Source organism: Panthera onca, chromosome B2 (genome assembly GCF_046562875.1).
Source record: "Panthera onca isolate mPanOnc1 chromosome B2, mPanOnc1 haplotype 2, whole genome shotgun sequence".
NCBI lineage: Eukaryota > Metazoa > Chordata > Mammalia > Carnivora > Felidae > Panthera > Panthera onca.
Genome location: NC_138343.1, coordinates 138139294 through 138162948, shown reverse-complemented (window position 1 = coordinate 138162948; position 23655 = coordinate 138139294). Strand labels below are relative to the sequence as shown.

The 23655-nt window shown below is 39.2% G+C and overlaps 1 protein-coding gene across 11 annotated transcripts in view; it reads left to right on the top strand.

Moving 5' to 3' along the window:
• IPCEF1 (interaction protein for cytohesin exchange factors 1) overlaps positions 1-23655 on the top strand; it is a 178015-nt gene that overhangs the window by 36778 nt on the left and 117582 nt on the right. For 7 of the 11 annotated variants that reach the window (XM_060616948.3, XM_060616947.3, XM_060616961.3 and 4 more), the window contains one exon: positions 20007-20050. The exons of 2 other annotated variants lie outside the window; for them this stretch is intronic. In XM_060616948.3, the coding sequence (XP_060472931.1) occupies positions 20007-20050 (44 nt within the window). Of the gene's footprint in view, positions 1-1490; positions 1612-20006; positions 20051-23655 lie in introns of those variants that run through there. 2 more of the 11 variants (XM_060616952.3, XM_081795783.1) reach the window with 2 other exon arrangements.

Genomic DNA, 23655 nt, shown 5'->3' with positions numbered 1-23655 from the left:
TATTTTTCCTTTCTCATTGGTGATTTTATTTATTTTGGTCCTTTCTATTTTCTTTTTGATAAATCTGGCCAGAGGTTTATCAATTTTATTAGTTTTTTTTCAAAGAACAAGCTCTGGTTTCATTGATCTGTTCGATAGTTTATTTTAGTTTTTATATCATTTAACTCTGCTCTAATCTTTATTATTTCATTATTCTATTTTGTGATTGGGATGTTAACGTCCCCTACTACTACTGTTTTATTAACAATTAGTTCCTTTATGTTTGTTATTACTTTTTTAATGTATTTGGGTGTTCTCATTTTATGTGCATAAATATTTACAGTTGTTAGATATTCTTGTTGAGTTGTCTCCTTTATGATTATATAATGCTCTTCTTTCTCTCTTTGTACAGTCTTTGTTTTGAAGTCTAGTTTGTCTGATCTAAGTATTACTACTCAGGATTTCTTTTGACATCCACTTGCATGATAGACGTATCTCCATCCTACCACTTTAGCACAGAGCCAGATGTGGGACTTGATCTCACTAATTGAGAGACCATGACCTGAGCCAAAATCAAGAGTTGATTGCTTAACTGACTGAACCACCAGGTGCTCCTGCCCTCACTTTCAATCTGCAAGTGTCTTTAGGTCTAAAATGAATCTCTTGTAGGCAGCATATTGATGGGCATTGTTTTCAATTTATTCTGAACCTAAGTCTTTTGACTGGAGCATTTAGTTCAATTGCATTCAAATACCTATCAAATTATTGATAGGTATTTAGTGCCATTTTATTACTTGTTTTGTCATTGCTTCTGGAAATTTTCTCTTTTTTTGTCTTTGTCATTTTTGGTCTCTCTTTTGCATTCAAAGAGTTCTCTTTAAAAACAAAACAAAACAAAGCAAAAAAACAAAACAAAACAAAAGAGTCCCCTTTAATATTTCTTGCAGGTCTGGTTTAGTGGTCATGAACTCCTTTAGTTTTTATTTGTCTGGAAAACTCTTTATCTCTCCTTCTATTCTGAATGATAGCCTTGTTGGATAGAGTATTCTTGGTTGCAGCTTTTTCCCCTTTAGCACTTTGAATATATCATGCCACTCCCTTCTGGTTTGTCAAGTTTCTGTTGAGAAATCTCCAGCTAGTCTTATAGCTTTTCCCTTATAAGTTAAGGACTTCTTTTGTCTTTCTGCTTTTAAGAATTTTTCTTTATCATTAAATTTTGCAAATTTAATTGCAATATGACTTGGTGTTGGGCTGCTTTGTTGATTTTGATGGGTGTTCTCTGTGCCTCCTGGATCTGGATATCTGTTTCCTCCCCCAGATTAGGGAAGTTTTCTGCTATTATTTCTTGAAATAAATATTCTTCCCCCTTTACTCTCTCCTCTTCTGGGACTCCTGTAATACGAATGTCATTATGTTTGATGGAGTCACTGAGTTCCCTAAGTCTATTCTTGTGTCGCATAATTCTTCTTTCTCTCTTTTGTTCAGCATCATTATTTTTCATTGTCTTCTAGGTCACAAATTCATTCCTCTGCTTTATCCAGCCTACTGTTCATTGCATCAAGCATGCTTCCAGTCTTGTTTATTGCATCCTCCATCGTTGACTGAATCTCTTTTAACTCTTCTATCACTGTGGTAAGGGTCTCACTGATGTCTTCTATTCTTTTCTCAAGCCCAGTGAGTATTCTTATGATTATTGCTTTAAGTTCTCCATCAGGCATGTTATTTATATTTGTTTTGCTTAGGTCTCTGACCATGGCCTTATCTTGTTCTTTCATCTGGGATAAATTGCTCCATCTTGACATTTTGTCTAAGTCTCTACCTTCTACTGTGTGGTAGAAAAGCCAGTTATCTCTCCTGCTCCGGAAAGTAATGGCCTTATGAAGAAGAGGTCAAGTAGTTCCCAGGGCTTGGTGCTTCAGGGAGTATCTCTGGTGTGTGCTACATGCGTTCTGCTATTGTGTTTTGGCTCCTCTCTCCTGCAGGCCAGTTGTCTGCAGAGGCTCTCTTTGCCTGCTGAGGGCAGTGTTTGGTCCCTGACCTGAATGTGGTGAGTTTTAATTAGGTGTGCTGTGGTCTGCTTGTGAAATGAGACCTGATAGCAACTCCACCAGAACTGAGGCCCTGCAGAACTCTCTGGTTGGGATATGTGGTGTAGGCAGAGGTTTGTGCTGGTCTCATGGGGGAGAAGACTGCGGCACTCGGACTGAAGCCAGCTTGTCTGAGGAGGGCAGTCCTAGCAGGGTACAGGGGGCTTGGGCGTGGTGTAAGCAAGTTAGGCAGCCAGGATTGGTGCTGTACTGCTTCTTGCAGGTGGGTCTGTGTTTACACTGAGGGGCCAGAAAGAGAAATGGTGCCATCTATTTCCTTTGTTCCCAGAAAGTCACCTTCACAAACATTGCTTCTTAGGGACATACTTGGAGAAGAGTGAATATTCTCCTCCTGTGTACCCAGGCCTTCTTCAGATCTGCCCTTTCCATGCTGTCTGCCCCTGGGTTTTTTGCCTGGCCTCTCTCTAGCAGTGGAGTGCCTTCTGGGCTGTATGCCAACCAAGCCTCCTGACCTTTAAAACTCCAGGCTTTAAGCCTCACTGATTGCAAGAACTCATGAAATTTAGTCTGTCTCGTTTTCTAAGCCAGTGGCTTTGAGGAAATATTTTCCTTGTGCATTTCCCTGTGTCCTTCTCTCTCTCTTTCTCTCTCTTGTGCCCTTCTTCATGATCATGGCTCCCTCCCCTCCACAGCACCTGCAATCCATTTTTCCCCTAAACCATGTATCCACACTCCCTCCCTTCTTTGATGTGGCCTCTTCTCTCCTGTTAGTTGTGGAGCTTGTTCTGTCAGTCTGCAGGTCAATTTCCGGGCTCTTTAGGATGATGTGAAAGTTACCTTGTGTTCTTGGGGTGAGATGAGCCTGTCTTCCTACTCTACCATCATCTTCCTCCCCTCACTGTTTGACCTTTCCGAGCTTCAGATTTGTCTCACATAAAATGGGTTCATTGTGAGGATCACATAAGCACATGTGAAAGTGCTTAGAATAGAGCTGGTGGGTGTCCCATAGTATTCATCCCCCTGCCTCTTTCTTGCCATGTAAGTGCTTTCCTCAGAGGAGCTGATAAAGTTTGGCGTGTTGATCCTGAGAGCTTTCTGACAGATGGACGTCACAAACCATCTTTGGGTGTTAGTTTCTTGACTGCAAAAAAAAAAGGGGGGGGGGATTGCGCTGCACTGTTGGACAGTAACTGAAGGCCTTTTATTTTTTTACTCTAAAATGTTATGGTTTTAAGGAATTGAAGGAATTTTAAGGAATTGAGAAGGTAAGGAAGGGGGTTCTCAATAAAGATACAGTATATACTAAAATATTATAAAATATGAGAAAACAAGCACCGATGGGGCTGATTTTACTTCCATGGAGAGTTTCCTAGAATTAGATCACAAGAGTCAGGTAGACCATAAGAGTCCTTCACAAGGGGGAAGAAGGAAGTTGGGGGTGATTTCATTGGTTGCAAAGGAAAGCTAGAGGTAGAGAACTGTTATTGATTTTTTTTAAACCAGTGAGATGTCATTTTTGTGAAAGATTATTCTGATAAGTATATATAGGATGGACACTCGCAGAAAGAGGCAGAAGGCAGAAATTTAGAGAGAAGCATAAAGATAGGTGAGCCTAGTGATTATCGTGGAAATGGAAAAATTCCTGGAGAGGAATGCACAGGAGAAAATTACCACGGGGGTGAAGGAGAAGGGAGGTCTAAACTGCAAGGCAAGTGTGATGAACCAGGCTGTTTAGCTGCAGCTTTTTTTTTTCCTTTCCTAAGAAAGACACCTGCTGAATAAACATTGATATAGAGAGAGCTGAGTGGACAGCCGGAGGCACCAGCCTTCTCACTTATTTTCCTATGATTTAAAATAGACAGACTATTTTAGGCATAGCAGACTGACTCTGTCTAGAAATGCAGATGAAGATTTGTTTCCTTTCCTAAATTGAAGATATGGTTGGAAATTTCCCAGGTTAATGTTATGAACCAGGTGTGGTGGTAGGAGGTCAGTGGAAAGCCATGGGTAGGTCACGTCTATGGATTTGGTCATCTTTGTTTCCCGTTTTTCAGGATCTCTGGCTTCTAATCCAAATTTTATGATACCAGACTAGGAATCTCCTAATATATGCAAACTTTTAGTCAAGATATCTAAATAGTGATTCATGCTTTTACTTATCTATTAAATGTTTGCAGATGTCCTAGGTAATGGGCTAAGAGTTGGGAATACAATGGTGCATGGGATGCCAACCCTCCCTTCTAGAAACTCCTGGTCTGAGGGCTGACAGGCGTGTTCATGCACATGTTCATAAGACACCGTGAAAAGCGCTCTCATACAGCTATATTCAAAATCTGATGGGGACTCAGGAAGAGTTACTGAAGATAAGAACTATGTATTTTGAAGGCCATCTATCTATCTGGGCACCACAAAGTCAATAAACGGGAAAGTAAAGGAACATGGCAAAGGATAGGAAACAAATAGTGCTTACGCATATACTTAAATGCCTGACACTACCTGGGTAAATGTTTGGAAATTATGTCATTTCATCCTCACAAGCACCGTGGGTCCCAAGTTATATTATATTCATTTTACAGATGAAAACACTGCGACTTGAGAAAAACTGGTTTCCACAAAGCTCCATAGCTAGTTGGAGGCAGAAGCAGGATCTCAATATATGTCCACAGCATTTCCACCACATTGTGTGGTTACAACTAAATGAGACAAATAAAGGCTCAGGTGAAAGAGGAAGTGGGAACACTTGGTTTTGCTGCCTCTGTGAAAATGTGGATATGACTCAGAGATTTCAGACACTGGGACCTGGTGGTTTGGGTTGTCAAGGTCTGTAAATGTTTCAGTTACTGAATTCAGGATGCTAACTCAACAACAGAAGCTTGCTGTCAGTCAGAAACCAGGATAAGCTTTGTTTTGAGTTTGTATAGAGACAAGTATCTGGAACAATGAGACCTCTCTGGGTGATTTTCACAGAAAAGCAAGTAGTATTGAATCTCACTTATTTGGAAGTTATGCTACAATCTCACACATCTAGCTCTCATCGAGGAATCAGCAAATAAGTGAAACTCTGTGAATACTCAAATAGATGTCATAAACAACAAACACATCTCATGTATTGTACTTTTTATTCAATTCAAAATGCTCGAGCCCTCTATCTATTCATCATAGCGTATCTGGTTTCCAAATCGACTTTGAGGGTAAAAGTAATGTCTGACAAGAAAGCATTAGACAAAAATAGAAGAAGCAGCTTCAAGAATGTAAAGATCTCAGCATCAGTTCAGATAATGGTCAAAGACCCCTGTATAGATCCTGGAAATGATAAGGAAATTACCCTTGTAATATGCTCATGTAAGAAAGCAGATGTTCTCAGTGTTGACCCGGAGTCATTAGTATAAGATTAAGCTAATTTCAGGCTACTTTTCCAAGTATGTAGGGGGTATACAGTACATTTATAATACATTCAGTTGTCTAAGATAACTAACATGAAAAAGGTGTTGCTGGAAAGGATAAGAAGTCAGCCGTCTGAAAACCTGATCAGTTACACAAAGTGATGTATACTCAGAGGATTTTAGATGATCGGGTGCCTTATTTATTTATAAACTCCAATTTCCAACTACATCTTTCACTGGAATAGGGCAGGTGGCCCATGGATAATATCCTTCTGATGGCCCAGAGGAGAGAGGAAGAAACTCCACTGTCCCCCAGATCCACCATACCTCCTTACTCTGGGTTCCTGATGGAGTTGCAGTGTGGTGGGGAGGGGGAATTTCCCTAATTGGTCCATAATCCCTTAATGATCTTAGATCCATGGACATGGGAAGTGGGGGCAAAGGCCTTTGCCCATGGCCTTTTGGGGGTGGTCTTACCACATGTATACCCTTCCCCTCAACAAACCCACACAGACACGCATACTTCTTTGTACCTCATTGTGAATGTCACAACAGTAACTAAAAATAATTCTGAAGTGTGTGTTAAGTAATCCTACTGACAGCCTTTTGTTTTACTTCCTTATTCTTGCCCTATTCCAATTGTGCTAAAAGTGCCAAGATGTCTGGTAAAAATTCAAAAGAAGGTTGACATGCAAGGGAGGAAAAAAAATGAAAGGAAGGGCCTCAGGTAATTTGCAAAATAGATAATGAGTCTTTACATGATTGAGTCAAAGGTACTGCTTCTTAGTAGAGGTTTTAAATGTTAAATCAATTGTTTTTTTTCTCTCTTAGCAACTGAAATGCTGACCCAAAGTTTCACAGAGCTGTTTAATGTTTTTTCAGAAGTTGCAAGTGCAGACCTAAAAAAAGGGGGGCTGACTCTGACCTTATCTTGTCAAGGGAATAGGAAGACCCAGGCAACTTCTACTATTCCCTTTTACTGAAAAAATGATGTCGCTGTTTTCCAGTCAAGGGAAACCAGCATTCCCTAATTATGGCACAGATCTCAGTGAGGTATCTGCACACATTCTGTAAAGATGCTACCTAAATACAGTTTGTGTTTGTCAGTTTTAAATTCTTTTATACCCTGGACACCCTTGGTCGTCTTAGGAGGCCTATGGACCCCTTCTCAGAGTACTGTATTTAAATGTATGAAGCAAAATACAAAGAGTTACAAGGAAACCAAATATATAAAAATATGATTACAAAAAAAATTGTGATATAGTAATAATATGTGTGTCTTTACCAATGCATTAATTAACGTGATCTAACAGCACGTCTAGTGACATTTGAAGGTGATGATGAGTGTAAGTGATATTTTCAGAGAGCTGCAACAACCCACATGGGCGATGGGGACACCTGGGATTTCTACCGGAAACACATTCACAGATACTGCTAATACTTCCGTGGTTTGTTGCCAATATTTATATTTGAAGGAAATGTTCAATTTCACTGAGGGATCAGTGAAAATGAAGATCAGTTTCCCCATCTAAGCGTATAGACTCCCTGAGTTCTGTCCACGGATCCTCTGGAGGGTCTACAAGCCCCAAGATAAAAACCCCTGGACCACGTCAATCCTTTTCATAGGTTTATGAGCATGGCTGAGATAAATTGAATTTCTTCAAGTAAATATTTTTATATAATTCCAAATGCAGTACTGAACGTTTGGTTTTTTTACTTCTCAAATGGAAATGCCTTCATTCATTTATTCAATCCTATTCTTCCTTATAATCTGCCTTGTTTGTTAAAGGATTTGAGGCAACTTCCATAAATGCATACAGCAAAATAGAATACGATTACCAGTAAGTGGATGAGAGAGAAGGAACAGAAGAAAAGTTTGTGTGAAAAGTTAAGAGGTGTTTCCCAAGGAAGTTAAGGTGGGAAAGTGTATGTGGGAAGGCTCTAGATCTTTGTACTAGAGTACAATGACATATTGATTCTAAGTTCCATGATAAGCAATTCAAAGGGTAAGAGACAGTTATAGACTCATGATCACATCTCCTGTAAAATAAAATGAGATGCCCCACTTTCTGGCTACTGAAACTAAAGAGAAATTTCTTCCATAGACCTTGTCTCATAATGACTGTCATAGTCAGCTTGAGTGGCTATAGCGAAAAACCATAGACTAAATCGCCTAAACAACAGACATTTATTTCTCACAGTTCTGGAGGTGGGACGTCGTAGATCAGGGTGCCCAGATGGTCAGGTTCTGGTGACACCTCTCTATCCAGCTTGCAGATGGCCATCTTGCTGCTTTGTCTTCCTAGGGAGGAGAGAGTGTGCTCTCTTGTCTCTTCTTCTCTAGGAGGACTAAGCCCATTATGAGGTCTCCACGCTTGTGACCCAATTACCTCTGAAAGGCCCATCTCAAAACATCTTCATACTGGGGGCTTAGAGCTTTAAACTATGAATTTTGAGGGGAACTCAATTCAGTCCATAGCGATGATACAGTGTGTAATGAAATTAATAGTACTTTTAAAAGCTTCCTTTATTTCTTTGGGCTGTCTCTTATCATTTCTCAGTGTAAATCAATGACATATGTTTCTGCTGGCCCAGCTTAATATAGAAATGGATTGAAAAATATCTAGTGTAGGGGTGCCTGAGTGGCCCAGTTGGTTGAGCATCCAGCTCTTGATTTCTGTTCAAGTCACGATCCCAGAGTTGTGGGATCGAGCCTCTCATTGGGCTCCTTGCTGGGCATGGGGCCTGCTTGAGATTCTCTCTCTGTCTCTCTGTCTCTCTCTCTCCCTCTGCCCCTCTCCCCACTCACTCACATGCTCTCTCTCTCTCTAAAACAAAAAAAATTTTTTTAACTCTAGTGTAGTTTTTAATACCATTTTGGAGGTATAAAGTATCATTATGACTTTTTTTGGTAGCACCCCCTTGGAGGTACTTATTCTTGAAATGCAGATTATTCATTTTTACATGTCACAGACCAATTTGAGAGTCTGAGGAGAGCTACAAATACAGACACACATTAAATTCTGCCTACCATTTTAAGGAATCACAGACCTCTTAAAGCCTCAGCACTTTGAGTAGTAAATGACTCTGGGATATAGAGTAATGGATATGCCTTTAGGCATATTATATAAGTGCTGCTTATTGTAACTGAGTGTTTGACATGGATTGAGAACCAGCCAGTTCTCTTGGCAAGCAGGGGAATGCAGCTCTTCTATGCTGCAGATTAACCAAATGCTTCCCCAGCTTGGAGAACAAGAAACCTGCAGGCACGTTTAACAACACAACATACAATGCTAATATTTCAAGGTTGGAGGGATGCCTGGATCAGAGACAGCCTCAAATCTTGTGCCTGAAATTCTCATGCTCCTTGGAGGACATCACAAATCTCTGACGACCACGACGGCATCTATATACCCTCTAAGGAGATGACCACCCAAATGTGGGTACAGCTTCCAGGCCCCTCCCCAACCTCCTCCACCAGCACCTCGTCATTTGCCAGAGTCCGAGACCAAGCTCTCCCGTGAGGAATTGGATTGCCGGGGTGGATCCAGACTGTGTGGGGCCTGAATCTTATACAACTTGGAGAGTCTTCTGTGGGAGAAATAATACAAAATTACAAAGAGAGAGTTGTGAGAAACTTAATATTTAAGAGACAGACAGAAATGAGAATAAATTTCAGATTTTAAAAAGCTGACAAAATACCAAAAGCGACACATTATTCAGAAAAATAAGATAATTTTAAAATGACCTATCTGACATATCTTAAAACACATTCTCCTACATTTTTGGCTGTGGGATATTTGGCTGCTTCTTCATATAATGATTTTGTAAAGACATTTTGTCTAGAGGACATAGAAAATAGAACGTAGAACATAGAAAATCCAGTCTGTCATCTAGCATGAGTTGATCAGAATTGTTCGGTTTTGTTTTTGTTTTTTTGTTTTTGATTGATGGTTTAGAAAACCTCTGGCTTCCCAGTTGATTACTGGGAATGTAAGTTTTAGGATTTCTGTCTTATGTTTCTTTCAACTATGAGCTTTACAATTTGGAAGAATTCCCATAAACTTGTTTCTGGTTCTGTGCATTAGAAGCCTTATTTGTCTCCACCTTCCACAGACCCAGGGAGACAAGGGACTAGTTTATACTGTAATACGACCTCTGGCCCTGAGCCAGCATGTCACCATGCCAGGGGAATTGGCCAGTGGGAAGCAGAGTGTTCCTGGAAGTTATCACCATACTTGAACTACTAGTAATAACTATACATGGAAGAGAGTATGAGCAACATAAGTATATCCCGTTAACTACAAAACGAGTATGTCCATCTCTAGAAATGCCTGCTCTCAGCACTGGTAGGCCACAGCTCACCCTCATGAGAGTTTTTTCACTTTCCTCTCTCTCAAGCCACTCAAAAGACTGCCTCCATGAGGCTGCAGCCGTCTTTATAGCACCTCCATAGAGTCCTCTAGTAAGATTCCTTAGGGTATAGGCTCACGAGAGCAAGGCCAAGACAGAAAAGAAGAGGGACGTTTTCTCACCGTGTCTCAGAGTCCAAATCTTTCCAAGTTTTTTGACACTGGGAATGTATACTCTCTTCTGGAAAGACTCCATTGCCAATTGCAGAATAATCTTACCGCAGGTTCCAATAAGACAAATACCTCAGAACATACCAGCCTAAGAGCAGCATGAGAAAAGGCTACTTGGAACAGTTTGGGATTTGTTTCCATTCATAGATACGAGGGTATTTAAGGCCACAGACACATGCACCACAATACGACTACAGTGATTTTTATGACGGAAAATTTAAACCTGATAGGACCGTACGCTCATTTCAACTATAAAACGCAGTATAGCCCACATGGAATATTTTAACTGATTAATATAACTTTCTGGCAAATGCCCCAAGGTAACTGGCTGTAAAATATATGCTTTGGAAAGTGGCTGAGTTAACTTATTTTATAGATTTACTGATTACAAGCCAGTTAAATGTGGAGTTAAGTGTAACAAAGAAATTTACTTTGGGTTTAGAATAGTTGGTCTGTAGCTCTTCTTTTCAGGGTTCAAGTACCAAGGTAACTTCTCCAAAGCCAGCTAGGGTTTAACACTCCTGGCTGGCAACCATAAAAGCTATTGTTTTTGAATATAATAATTATAATTGTATTACCTATGGAAGGGGAGTGTCTGTTGATTTCATCAAAAAGCAGAATAAATTGCTAAGGTACATGAAATGTCTGCTTCTTCAAAGCCCACGGGAAGTACAGTGTTTATTTGTTTGAATATATTTTGGATGGGATGTATCTACTTTGCTTGTTTGTTAAAGAAAAAAAATCCATTTCTCTCAATGCCTACGTTCAAATAAATTGAAAACAAAAATGTTCAGAGATTCAGAATAAGTGAGAATCCTCTTAGTATAATGATTTAACCTAAAATTTCCTCTTTTTTGGTCTTTATCCACAAAGAGGCCAAACCTGCATTTTATTTTTAATGGAGATGGAGAGAATCTGTCCTTTCCTTCTGGAAGGAGATGTGAACACCATATACAGTAGTGGGAATAATTTCCTCCTTTGTACATAAGGGCTCAGAAAATGAGCGATGAGGTGGTGGACTGGATGTGGTAATATGTCCGTGTTAGCTTCAAATGGTTTATAACAATTCTAAAAATGGGTTTTCATTTTCTGTGTACTAATCCAATGATGGATCTTATAGATTATTTAGGCATAGAATGTCTGAATTTTGGAAAAATAAATTAGATAAAATAAATTAGAGGAAGGATATAGAGTCCCAATTTCTAAAGAGTTTTTTTTTAAGTCATAGAACTCTTTCTTTGGAGACAAGTATGCTCTGGAGTCCAAGGTGAAACCAACAAGTGCAGAGACGTCCATCCTGCCCAGGCACTCAGCAGCCCTTCCCGAGGCTCTTCCTTTGCCCACACAGAACTGTCACGTGGTTGGGCACAGAGCACATACCCAACTTCATGAAGCACTTGCTGGGGACTGACTATTCAGAGTTTCAGGAGGCTAACCATTGATGACAGCATTTTAAGTCATGGATGAGTCACAACCTTTCTGTGATATTTGCTGAGAGCTTCTGGGTGAAGTACACCAACAAATAGAAATACAGGGGTCCTTTATTCCTTTGATATTGTGTGTGTGTGTGTATGTGTGTGTGTGTGTGTGTGTGTGTGTGAGAGAGAGAGAGAGAGAGAGAGAGAGAGAGAGAGAATGGAGGGAGGGAGGGAGAGAGGAGAAAAGGAGAAATGTTGATGCTGGTGATCTAAATAGGAGTTGCTCGTACTCCATTGAAAGGAGAGGAGACCCTTAACAGTTTTTCATTTTTTAAAGGAAGGCTACTCTCCACTTCCTTTGCTTTCTTTTGGGTTTGCATCATTTTTCAGTTGAATTAACTTGGCACATTCTCAACAAATAAAAATGTCCTCTTGATTTGAGATTATATAATTGATTATATAATAACTCATGAAGTGTTTGGGAAGTTAAAGTTAAGCGGCTGGCTTAAATTTAGCTTGAGTTATTATTAAGTTTTCTACAAACCAATTCTAAAAAGACACTTGAGGGACAACTTGAGAAATTGTTAAGGTGGTGTGTATGTGAAATATCACGCCAATATATTTTCTAATGTGTCCTTAAATTTTTTTAAGGAAATTATTTTAAGGTTCTCTAAAATTGGGCCGGATGATCCTGAATCTCATGCTTTCCTTTAACAGTGAATTTGAGGTAAACAATCTTTGCATTCTGCTGTTTATGTGGCTCTTTCCCTAAAAGCAAACACCTTTAAACCATGAAATATTTGAGGTTGCTCTGACCATTGAGCCTTAAAAATGTTACTGATCTTGTTCTCAAAGGCACTTTTGTGCTTTATGTGCTGGTTTTCAAACACTGAAAAGGTACCTGTGGACTTTCAGATTATTCTGCACCCTAGGATCTCCTGCTCAACAACTGAGAGCAGAAAAGAATGCTCTTCAGAACATTACGGCTCATTAGGGTGCTGCCTAAAAATCTCATACATGCCTGACAAAGTTAGTGGAATGTCAAGGCCTCTGCTGTGATTAAAGGTTCTAAATGTGTGTTGTCAAGCAGCTCAAATATTAGCTGTAATCCACATCCATGCCGAGCTCTACGATTAGGCCTTGTAGACAGAGAGCTATATGTACAGAATACCTCTGGTTGCGTTATAAATTTTCCAAATGAATGGAAAGAAAATGGGGCAGGAAATACACATTAAGAATGGGTGTCTCTGGGCTTTGAGATTATAGGTGATTTTTGTTTTTTAGTAACTTTTCTATTGCGTTTTAAAGTTTATAACAAGGCAGACAATTTTTTTTTCTGGTATCAAAAGTTTTATTTCTAAGAAGTGGAATAGATGCTGTAATTACTGGCAGAGCCAACCTTGTGGTAAGGACATGCTGAACACGGGTCCTGAAAATGTGCCTTCCGACAACACTCAATAGAAGGCACCATTGTCAGACGTGCATATCAACTATGGGTTTAATCAAGCCATGGTGATGATCAAGAGGCAGCTCTAGGCAAGAAGGACCAAACAGCTAGAAATGTAGTGACTTTAGACCAATAGGGAAGAGATGAGAAGGGGAAAGATGTACTGTGTAATAAACATTTAGCATCTGCAGGCTACTCCTGCAGCTACTCCTCCCTCCCACCACAGGAAGTTGGGCACGGGCAGCTCCTGTCAGTCTCTTTCTCTTTAGTGTGTTCTTTGCCTTTACCCGAAACTCGGGACACTGATATCCAGGCAAACAGCATTTTATGTGGAATACACACACAGTTTGGTCAGAGAGAGGTACAGAAGGAGAATTTTCCTCCCTGGAGGAAGTTGACACAGATGCGTCTCTACTCAGGGGAGTGCCTAGGGAAGGTGGCAGCACTTTGGGGGTGGACTAATAAGGTTAAAAGATGTGATTTTGGCCTCTGGGAGAAGCAGAGTAGGGAGTGGCAAAGCTCAGAAGTGAATTTTGTTCTTAGAATTCTCCTGCCTTCTTTATGTCCCCCTTCTGGGGCAGCTCCCTTCCCGGCCTCATGCCGCTTTCTGGCGGTCAAAGTCCCTACAATAATACACCCTTGAAATTCCTCACCCCCGCGGCCTCCTTTCCTTCAACTTCCTCTTCGTCCTTTTCTTGTTCCCAGTGCTTTGACTTCATCGTCATCAAATGTATCACAGAGCTCACAGTATATCAAGGGTCAAACGTGGATAAGTTTGAGAGTCATGCATTTTGTCTCCTACGCGTAGCTAATAATTTGGAATAATTCATATTTGTTTGTTATAGTTTATAATTATTCCAAATTATTGAAAGTAACACTATCTTGAACCGCGTCCGGGTGAGAGTCGGCCAGCAAGATCGGTGAGGTTAGGCTGCAGCCAGCCCACTGCTAATGCGCACGCGCGTCAAAGCAGGTGGCCTCCCGCAGGCAGAGAGCGCTGGGTAAGCAGCTGGACCGCTTCAGAAAGGACTCGGGCTGAATCAGGTGCACCGTACGGGGTCCCAAGCCCTGGGGAAGAGGGGCTAAACTTTTCCGCAGTTGAGATTTAGACATTACGCACGTGACTGAAGCCCGGGTCCCCAAAAGGAGCTGGATGGGGAGAGCCTTGGGAACCCTGGTAAAAGCCTAGATGGGTGAGGAAGTCTGGCCGCGTGGCAGGAAGCGTTGCTCTGGCCTTGACCCGCCATAGCCCCCCTCTCTCTTCTAGAGTGTCTGTGGATTCCTAAGGGCGAGAGCTGTGGCCAAAGGAAGGCATGTATCACTGTGGAGAGTCCTCGTCAGAGTAATGGTCAGAAACAGGGGCACCTGGGTGGCTCCGTGAGTTAAGTGTCCCACTTCGGCTCAGGTCATGATCTCCCCGTCTGTGAGTCCCAAGTCAGACTCTGTGCTGACAGCTTCCGATTCTGTATCTCCCCCTCTCTCTGCCCCTCCTCGGCTCACGCTCTGTCTCTCTCTCTCTCAAAAATAAACATTAAAAAAAAAAAATTTTTTTTTTAAAGTAATGGTCAGAAACAGGTTTGTGTGTGTGTGGGGGGGGTGGTGGTCTGGCAGAGGTTGGGGGCTCACAGCAGCCACCTGTGAGCAGGAAACACCAGCCAGAGCAGAAGTCTTCATCTGTAAAATGGGAATAAAACCAGGACCAGCTTCATTGGGGTTGTGAAAACGAAATGATCATACAGCATTTAGCACATGCCTGCGCAAATTGAGTAACAATCAGCGTCCAGTAAGTGTTGCCTATTTTTATCTTCATCGTTGTTTCTGGGAGATCCCTTCTCCCTACTTATTTTCAAGTGGTTATGTAACTTGATTTTATGTGATCCAATGTAATGAATTTTGGCTGTGTTTTTGTTTTTAAGCAGAGAAATTGCTTCCCAGGATGTATTAGAAAAAGGTTAGATTAAACCTTAGGCTGAGTGAACTTGAGCAAAGTTTTAAAAATAATTGTGGCATCTCCAAGTTGAATTTTTACCGAATAAAAAAACCGGCAGCAATGTCATTTTTTGCTCCAGGAAGATCGTGAGAATAACTAATAACACTTGGTGGAGGTTAATATAGTACTGAAAGTAGTAATTTTAACAATTTTGAACTCATTTTCAAAGACATAATTGGAATAATTTTCAGTAGACATCAGTCTTTGTTTGGGAGGAAATTACAGTGATTAAATTAACTGCAGGCAGCCTCTCATTGTTATTTGAAGATAATAGTCTGTTGAGGATTGGTGGAAAAAAATGAATGATACATGTTCTATTAAAGACTGTATAGCTGAAGAAATTTTCATCACTCGTTCTGTCTGGCTACAATTTATATACTGAAGCCATAATTGTCAGATGCAACTTCCTTTACTGTATTTGGCCTAGAACACTAATCCAAATGAAGAATGAGAATAATGCTTTTCCTAGGATTAAAATATAGATTTTTCTTTTAAGGAGATGAATAATATGCCAGTTCACAAGAAAATAATATGCTTGCAGAACTCTGTGCAAGTTGAAAAAAAAAAAAAAGAGATGTATTCCTTCGTTAAGTATTTTCAGGTTTCTGTCTCTGCTTCCATATGAAATTGAACACTGGACAAAGACAGTAATATCACACCCACTATTTAGGCATTTGAAATTACTCTTTTACTTTGGAATGAGGCATTCAGATCACTGAGTGTTGATAAATTGTCCCTGGATGAAAGAGTAAGTGGACCTTGATCTGTCGTCTCAGCTTCAGGCTCCTTGGAGGTGGCAAAGTGGCTTTCATCAGTGGAAGATGTCACCCTGCTTCCTCAAGGTCTTTCCAAACTCCGTATGATTTAGATAGTATGTCTGAGGGTAAATACCACCCAGACAGACCTGGTGGTCTGAGTGTAATACCACCCAGGCACCTTCCCTGGACATGAGTGATACTGCTTTTTAAATTTCGGTATTACTATAAAAGTTGTCTGGCTTTTACTCCCATGACGACCCGTGACTCAGAGAGAAGAAAACCTGTTTGTGTTCTTTCTGGCTGGAATGTCTACTTAAGGATCTATGCATTGGTTGTGAATCAAGTTACATATACTGATAACTAAAACTTTTCTTAATTTGATCCTAAACTAAACAATATTGGGACTGTGTGGTCCAAAAGTAAAAGGAAAATTAAAAAGTAATTAATTTCATATGCTTAGAAGTTCTTGTCCCAATACTGATTACTATGCTATGAGACAATGCTGTTTTCATGTGTTGGGAAGCAGAAGGAATTGACAAAAAGTAAATAAATAAAGTCTTGCCCTGGGGAGAAAAGAAGAGCTGGTGAATTACCAGTTGCACCAAACGCAAAGACATAAAAGTGAACAAAAGCCAATTACTTGGCATTCAATACAGCTAACATTCATCTCCTTTTATATTGTTTCTGACTTGATTATTGTAATTTCAAATCACAATAGTTAGAAAATGTTTTGATAAGGCATAATATTACATTGCCTTGTAATTTAACATACTAGAACTGTAAGGTACAAAGTTAGGACAATGGCGAGTGCAGGTTGTAAAAGAGAAAAATTGTCTAGATTTATGTGGCATGAGAGCACAGGGCTTCTTACTGAGGATGAGATTTACAGTATGACTATGCTTAAATTTTGGCCACAGATATAGTCTTCGTAGTTCTATAAACTTGGATACATTTTCATTCAAACAGAAAAGGTGATTAAAAATACCTACCTAGTGGAGTTGTGCAAATTGAGTAAATGAATCCATGTCAAAGCGTTTTGTAAATTGCAAACTGTGACACTAATTTACTTTGCAGGAGACAATCATGAAGTGTTATTGATTGAAAGAAAATATTAACCCAACCTATTTTGTACTTTTTCTAATGTATAAAAAGAAGAAGAGCATTCCAGCTTCACATGTGTGCCTCTGCTAAAATTGTCACCTGAATGTAATTGTGAGGAGACAATTAGATAAACTTAATTTGAGGGACATTACACAAAAAATAACTGGTGTGGACTCTACAAAAATGTCAATTGTCAAAGACAAAGGAAATATATACATATGACAATATATACAATAGTGATCCTTGATTGAATCCTGGATTTAAAATAAAATATAATAAATACCCAGACTGAGACAATTGGGAAAATATGAACTGCATATTAGATAATAATATCACATCAAACTTCCTGTGTGTTTATTATTTTGTAATTATGGTAGGATATTTGTTCTTAGGAGGTACATACTAAAGTTGTGCTTTTTAGTTTTTATTTAAATTCCAGTTAGTTAATGGGGCGCCTGGGTGGCTCAGTCAGTTAAGCGTCTGACTTGGGCTCAGGTCATGATCTCGTGGTTCATGAGTTCAAGCCCCGCGTCAGGCTCTGTGCTGACGGCTCGGAGCCTGGAGCCTGTTTCAGATTCTGTGTCTCCCTCTCTCTCTGACCCTCCCCCGTTCATGGTCTGTCTCTCTCTGTCTCAAAAATAAATACACGTTAAAAAAAAATTAAAAAAAAATTCCACTTAACGTACACTGTGATGTTAGTTTCAGGTATACAATATAGTGATTCAACACTTCCTTTACATCACCCGGTGCTCATCTCATCACAAGTGCACTCCTTCATATCCATCACTTATTTAACCCAAATCCCCAACCATCTCCCTTTGGTAACTATCATTTTGTTCTCTAGAGTTAAGATTTGTTTCTTGGTTTGCCTCCCCCGTCTCTTTTTTCCCCCCCTCTTTGTTTGTTTGCTTTGTTTCTTAAATTCCACATATGAGTGAAATCATATGGTATTTGTTTTTCTCTGACTTACTTCGCTTAGTTAATACTCTCTAGCTCCATCCATGTCATTCCAAATGGCAAGATTTCATTCTTTTTTATGGCTGAGTAACATTCCATCTCACACACACACACACACACACACACACACACACACCACCTCTTCCGCTTGGGTTGTTTCATCTCTCACACACACACACACACACACACACACATCACCTCTTCCGCTTGAGTTGTTTCCATAATTTGGCTATTGTAGATAAAGCTGCTATAAAACATTGGGGTATATGTATCCCTTTGGGTTAGTAATTTAGTATTCTTTGGATAAACACCCAGTAGTGCAATTGCTGATTCATAGGGTAGTTATATTTCTAACTTTTGGGGGAACTTTCATACTGTTTTCCAGAGTGGCTGCACCAGTTTGCATTCCCATCAACAGTGCAAAAGAGTTCCCTTTTCTCCACATCCTTGACAACACCTATTGTGTCTTGTGTTGTTGATTTTAGCCATTCTGACAGGTTTGGGGTGATAGCCAGGCTAGAGTTCTTAGGGATGAACCATCTTTGTAAGTAATTCTCAAATGGTTTGATAAAATATTTACATATATAGACAGAGAAATAAAGCAAATGTGGCAAAATGATAATCACTCTGGAATCTAGTGAAGGCTTTCCAGGTGTTCATTGTTAAATATTCCCACAGCTTTTCTGTAGTTTAAAGTTTTTTTCAAAATGAAAACTTGGAGGAAAATTTATAAAGTTAAAAAACCTAAATCCTCAAAACACTTGAGTCATTAAAAAACAGATCTTCCTGAAATATATCTGTCCTTTACAGATCATGTTTTTCTACCATCTCATTGTACTGTGAGATATAAATATATAGGCTTAAAAAAGAAGAATCTTGCAGCAAAAGTGGTGCTTGAAGGAAATTTATAGAATGGAATGCATATATTAGAAAAGAAGAAAGATCTAAAATCAATAACCTAAGTTTCCATTTTGGGAATTTAGAAGAACAAATTAGGTCCAAAGTAAGAAAAGACAGAATAATATTAGCAAAATTCAATGAAATGGGAAACAGGCAATTAATCAGCTTCCGTGGAAGCTGTAGTCATATCACCTCTTTCATTTCTGATATTAGTAACTTGTGTCTTCTCTCATTTTTTTTCTCAGTTAGCCTGGCTTGAGGTTAATTGATTTTATTGATCTTTTCAAAGAACCAGCTTTTGGTTTCATTGATTTTCCCTATTGAAAACTTATGTCCACACAAAAATCTGCACATGGATGTTTACAGCAGCTTATTCACAACTGCTAAAACTTGGAAGCAACCAAGATGCCCTTCAGTAGGTGAAGGGATAAAGAAACTGATACATTTAGAAAATGGAATATTAGTAAGTGCTAAAAAGAAATATGTTATTGAGCCATGAAAAGACACGGAGGAAACTTTAACGCGTATTACTAGGTGAAAGGAGTCCGTATGAGAAGGCTACATACATACTATATGATTACAGCTATGTGACGTTCTGGAAAAGGCAAAACTATGGACACAATAAAAGTTCAGTGGTTGTAGGGGTGGGAGAAATGAATGAATACACAGGGTGATGAAAATGCTATAATATTATATCATATGATATTATAACATGATATAATGATAGATACAGGTCATTGTACATTTTTCTATAAACATAGAGTATACAACACAAATAGTGAACTGTAAGGTAAACTATGGACTTTAGCTAATTATGATGTGTCAGTGTAGGTTCATCCTTGTTAAAAAAATATATATACTGTTCTGGCGAATGATGTTAATAATGGGGGAGACTATGCACATGTGCGGGCAGGGGACATAGGGGACATCTCTGTGCCCTCCTCTCAGTTTTACTGTAAACCTAAAACTGCCCAAAAAAATGAAGTCTTACAAAAACCTGTACTTTTAAAAACTTATGATTTAGGCAATGAGTGGGATGATTATTACTAATATGAAACATTTTCCCACTGACAGAATTCCAGGAAAACAGATGGAAGTTCTAAATTCATGTGCACATCTTTCAAGATACTTAAAAGCAAAGTAAAAATATATCTTGAGGAGTGTTTAAAGGGATTTGAACATTATTTTCACTTTATCTTTTAGAAAACATTCAGTTCCAGGGGATCTCAGTTTAATGATTTTCCTGCTAGTTTACTACCTAGGTCTTGTTCTTTTTGGGGAGATAGAACTTTTTGTCTCATTTTTTATTTGGATAGTTATTATGATGAGTGAGTTCTTATTCTGTTACCTCTTCTTGGATGTAATAGGATTCTGACTTCCTCCTAGGCAGTTGGGTCCAGGCAGAAATATTATGACCCCTTTCTTGTCCTTTTCTTGTACAGATCAGAGGCAAGAGAGCTGGAACGAGGACACTCACAGCTTTTTGGTATGTAATTGAAAATTCCTCAAAACGAATTCTTTCTTTTAGTGACTTTTATGAACTGAAGGGCCTGTACTCTACTTTGTTATTCTAATTTGTGAACCAAACTGTAATAGTCTGTGTTTATTTTCCTGTAACAGCCAATATTTATGCTTTGCCTAATATTAATGCAGAGGGAAGCTAATAGTATTAATGAATAACTACTCATCTTTGGTCCTCTGGATTTCCCTTGAAAGTGGATTCATGGTGGTAATTGCTTTTCAGTGGGAGGGTTTTTGTTTTATTATAAAATTTTTTTTAATGTTTTTATTTATTTTTGAGGCAGAGAGAGACAGAGCATGAGCAGGGGAGGGGCAGAGAGAGAGGGAGACACAGAATCTGAAGCAGGCTCCAGGCTCTGAGCGGTCAGCACAGAGCCCGACAAGGGGCTCGAACTCACAGAGTGTGAGATCATGACCTGAGCTGAAGTTGGACGCTTAACCAACTGAGCCACCCAGGCGCCCCTCAGTGGGAGGATTTTTTAGTAAAGCAATTTATATATGGAATGATCTTTTTTGATCTCCTTGGTGGTCAGGAACATACCATAACTACCAAAGTACCATAGATGTATAATTGTGTGAAGAACCTACTTTATAAGCAAGTATGTGTTTAGATGCTCAAGTGCAAGTTGAATGATCTAGAAAATGAGGCATTTACTGATCTAAATTTACTACTGATTCAAATAAAATATTTATATTTAATAATTATAAAAGTAAGATAATCTTAAGATGTTCTTGCCTTTAAAGTTCATCACTAATGGATCTAGGCACTAATGGATCTCGTTTTTGAATATGTGTGTAGTTCTCATTTTTCCTTTGATTTTATATTTATAAAATAATTTTAAAAGAATTATTGTATTTCTTTGCTCCTGACTAAGACATCCATCTCTTGTTTGGTTTAATTCCTTTTTAAATTTTTTTTTTAACGTTTATTTATTTTTGAGACAGAGAGAGACAGAGCATGAGTGGGGGGGGGGAGGGGCAGAGAGAGAGGGAGACACAGAATCGGAAGCAGGCTCCAGGCTCTGAGCCATCAGCCCAGAGCCCGACGCGGGGGTCAAACTCACGGACCGTGAGATCGTGACCTGAGCTGAAGTCGGACGCTCAACCGACTGAGCCACCCAGGCGCCCCAGTTTAATTCCTTTTTAAAGATGAAATACAATTCTAAACTTGCTGGGGAATGCATGGGAAGCATTCTTTTCAGAGCTATCTATCAAGGACACATTGTTTTGGTGTGTGACTCTATGGATATAACTGAAAGTCTGGTAATTTTTCAGAAAATATTAATATATGAATTTAACTATTATTTTTCTATTAGCCAAACCATAACAAGAATGATCACTATTGACCGTGGTATGTATTTTCTACCACTCCCAATTATATTGCAACTGTCTTTGAAACATTGCTACCCATGACCCATTAGTCACCATCATTCATTTTGGTGACCATCTTCCTCTCTTTTCCTTCTATAATTGTTAAAACCCATTGTTCTTGTTGTCCAAGTCACTGACAAAAAATTAGTTTTGGTGCACATGTTTACTGTTTAGATGTCTTCAAACACATAAAGTCTTACTGTTTCAACTTGTGTGTACTTGAGATATATATTTATTCATGAGACACATTTTGTGATTCAGGTCAAGAAAACTCTCACGTTGCCTTCTACGGTAAAGAATGCTTTATTGGCCATCATTCAATATTTTGTTGAGGAATTTTAAGGGATACTTTTTATGCATACATTTTTCATTGATGATTTACAAACTAGTTACCAGAAGGTATTGAAAAAAAATGGTGGATTTTACCATCTCTAGAAGTTGTCAATTACCAAGTACTTTTTCTAGCAAAACATTTCTGATCCTTAGATCAGGGGCCTCCTCATTATGAAAGGTAACCAGAAAGAGCCCAGCTTGTTATCAGAAAAAGGTATGTTATGAGGGAACCCTGTGTTGGTAGATAGACCAGGTTAGATGAACTCTCTGGTCTCTTGTAATGTAAAATTTGATAATTCTTATGGATGATGATACTTAGCCAATGACCACATTAGATAATCTCAGTTTTGCTAAGGATTATAGAAATTCTTGCTCTGAACAAAATCAGAGACAGGGTATAGTGGTGAAAATGATAGTCTCTGAACTCAGACGGCCTGGGTTTGATCTCATCTCTGACACGACCTATGTGACCTTGGTCATTTTACTTAACATTTAGCTGCCTCACTTTCCTCACGTGTTGAATGGAGACAGTAATAGTACCTCATAAAGCTGATGCAAGGATTTAATGAGTTAATATGACTATAGCTCTTGGAGCAACAGATAGTATATAGACATTCAACAAATGTCTATAGTTGATAGTAATGAATGAATGATGTCATCAGCTGGGGCATCTGTGCCTCTTGGAGATACTTACACAGTTGTCACTAATCCCCCAAATTTATGATGCATAAGAGTACAATACATCTGACAATGATTTCTAGGAGTTTCTAGCAACCAACCTCTTCAAGTTTCTTGATGCTGTCTTGGTTCTACCTGAAGCCAACGTGAAGACAAAGCTCAGACTGTTGATTAATTTCTACTTACCCCAACATTGTGGATGTCACTTCTGTCACACCATTTTTCTTCATTTTCTGGGCCCAATTTTCCATCTTCCTCTCATTGCCTTTCATAGGCCTTTCTGCGTGCATTTAAACACTTCTGGACGTAACATTTTACAACAGAGGGGCTTATTAATAATAGAAAAATTATTATTTCTCTAGCAAAGCTAGATGTTTACCTAAGAGAAAGTCTTGAACAGCTACTAGGGGAATACAATGTCTTCCAACTTGATGCAAAAGCATAGTAATAATTTTCATCTTTACTATCGTCATTAAGCAATTTTATAGTCACTCAGATATATTAAAGGCATAATTCTCAGTCCAAGTGTGTAATGAGAGTAGGCAGTTCACATTTCATTCTCATTTACACATGCCTACATTTCTGGTTCCGTGATTATTTTTAGTTCTTCATAGAATTTTTCTTCACTTTTTAAAATTGTGGTAAAATACCCATACCATAAAATTTACTGTGTGAGCCATAAGATTTACTGTGAACCATACGATTTACTGTGTGAGCCATTTTTAAAGTTTATTTGTTTATTTTGAGAGAGAGAGAGAGAGAGAGAGAGAGCGCAGGGGAGGGGCTGAGGTGGGGGGGGGGGGGGAGAGAGAATCCCAAGTAGCCTCCATGCTGGATGGAGATCATGACCTGAGCCAAAACCAAGAGTTGGATGCTTAACTGACTGAGCCACCCAGGCACCCCCCCGTGTGAGCCATTGTTAAGTGTAAAATTGAGTGGTATTAAACACATTCACGTTACCATGCGACCATCACCACCATCCATCCCTGCAACTCTTTTCATCTTGTACAACTAAAACTTTACACCCGTTAAACAATAACTCTCTTCCCCTCTTTTCCCTTCCCCTCAGCCCTTGGCAACCATCATTATATTTTTTTGTCTTTAGATTTTGACGTGCTAGGAAGTCCTTCCTGCAAGTGGAATTGTACAGTATTTTTCTTTTTGTGCTTGGCTCATTTCACTTAGCCT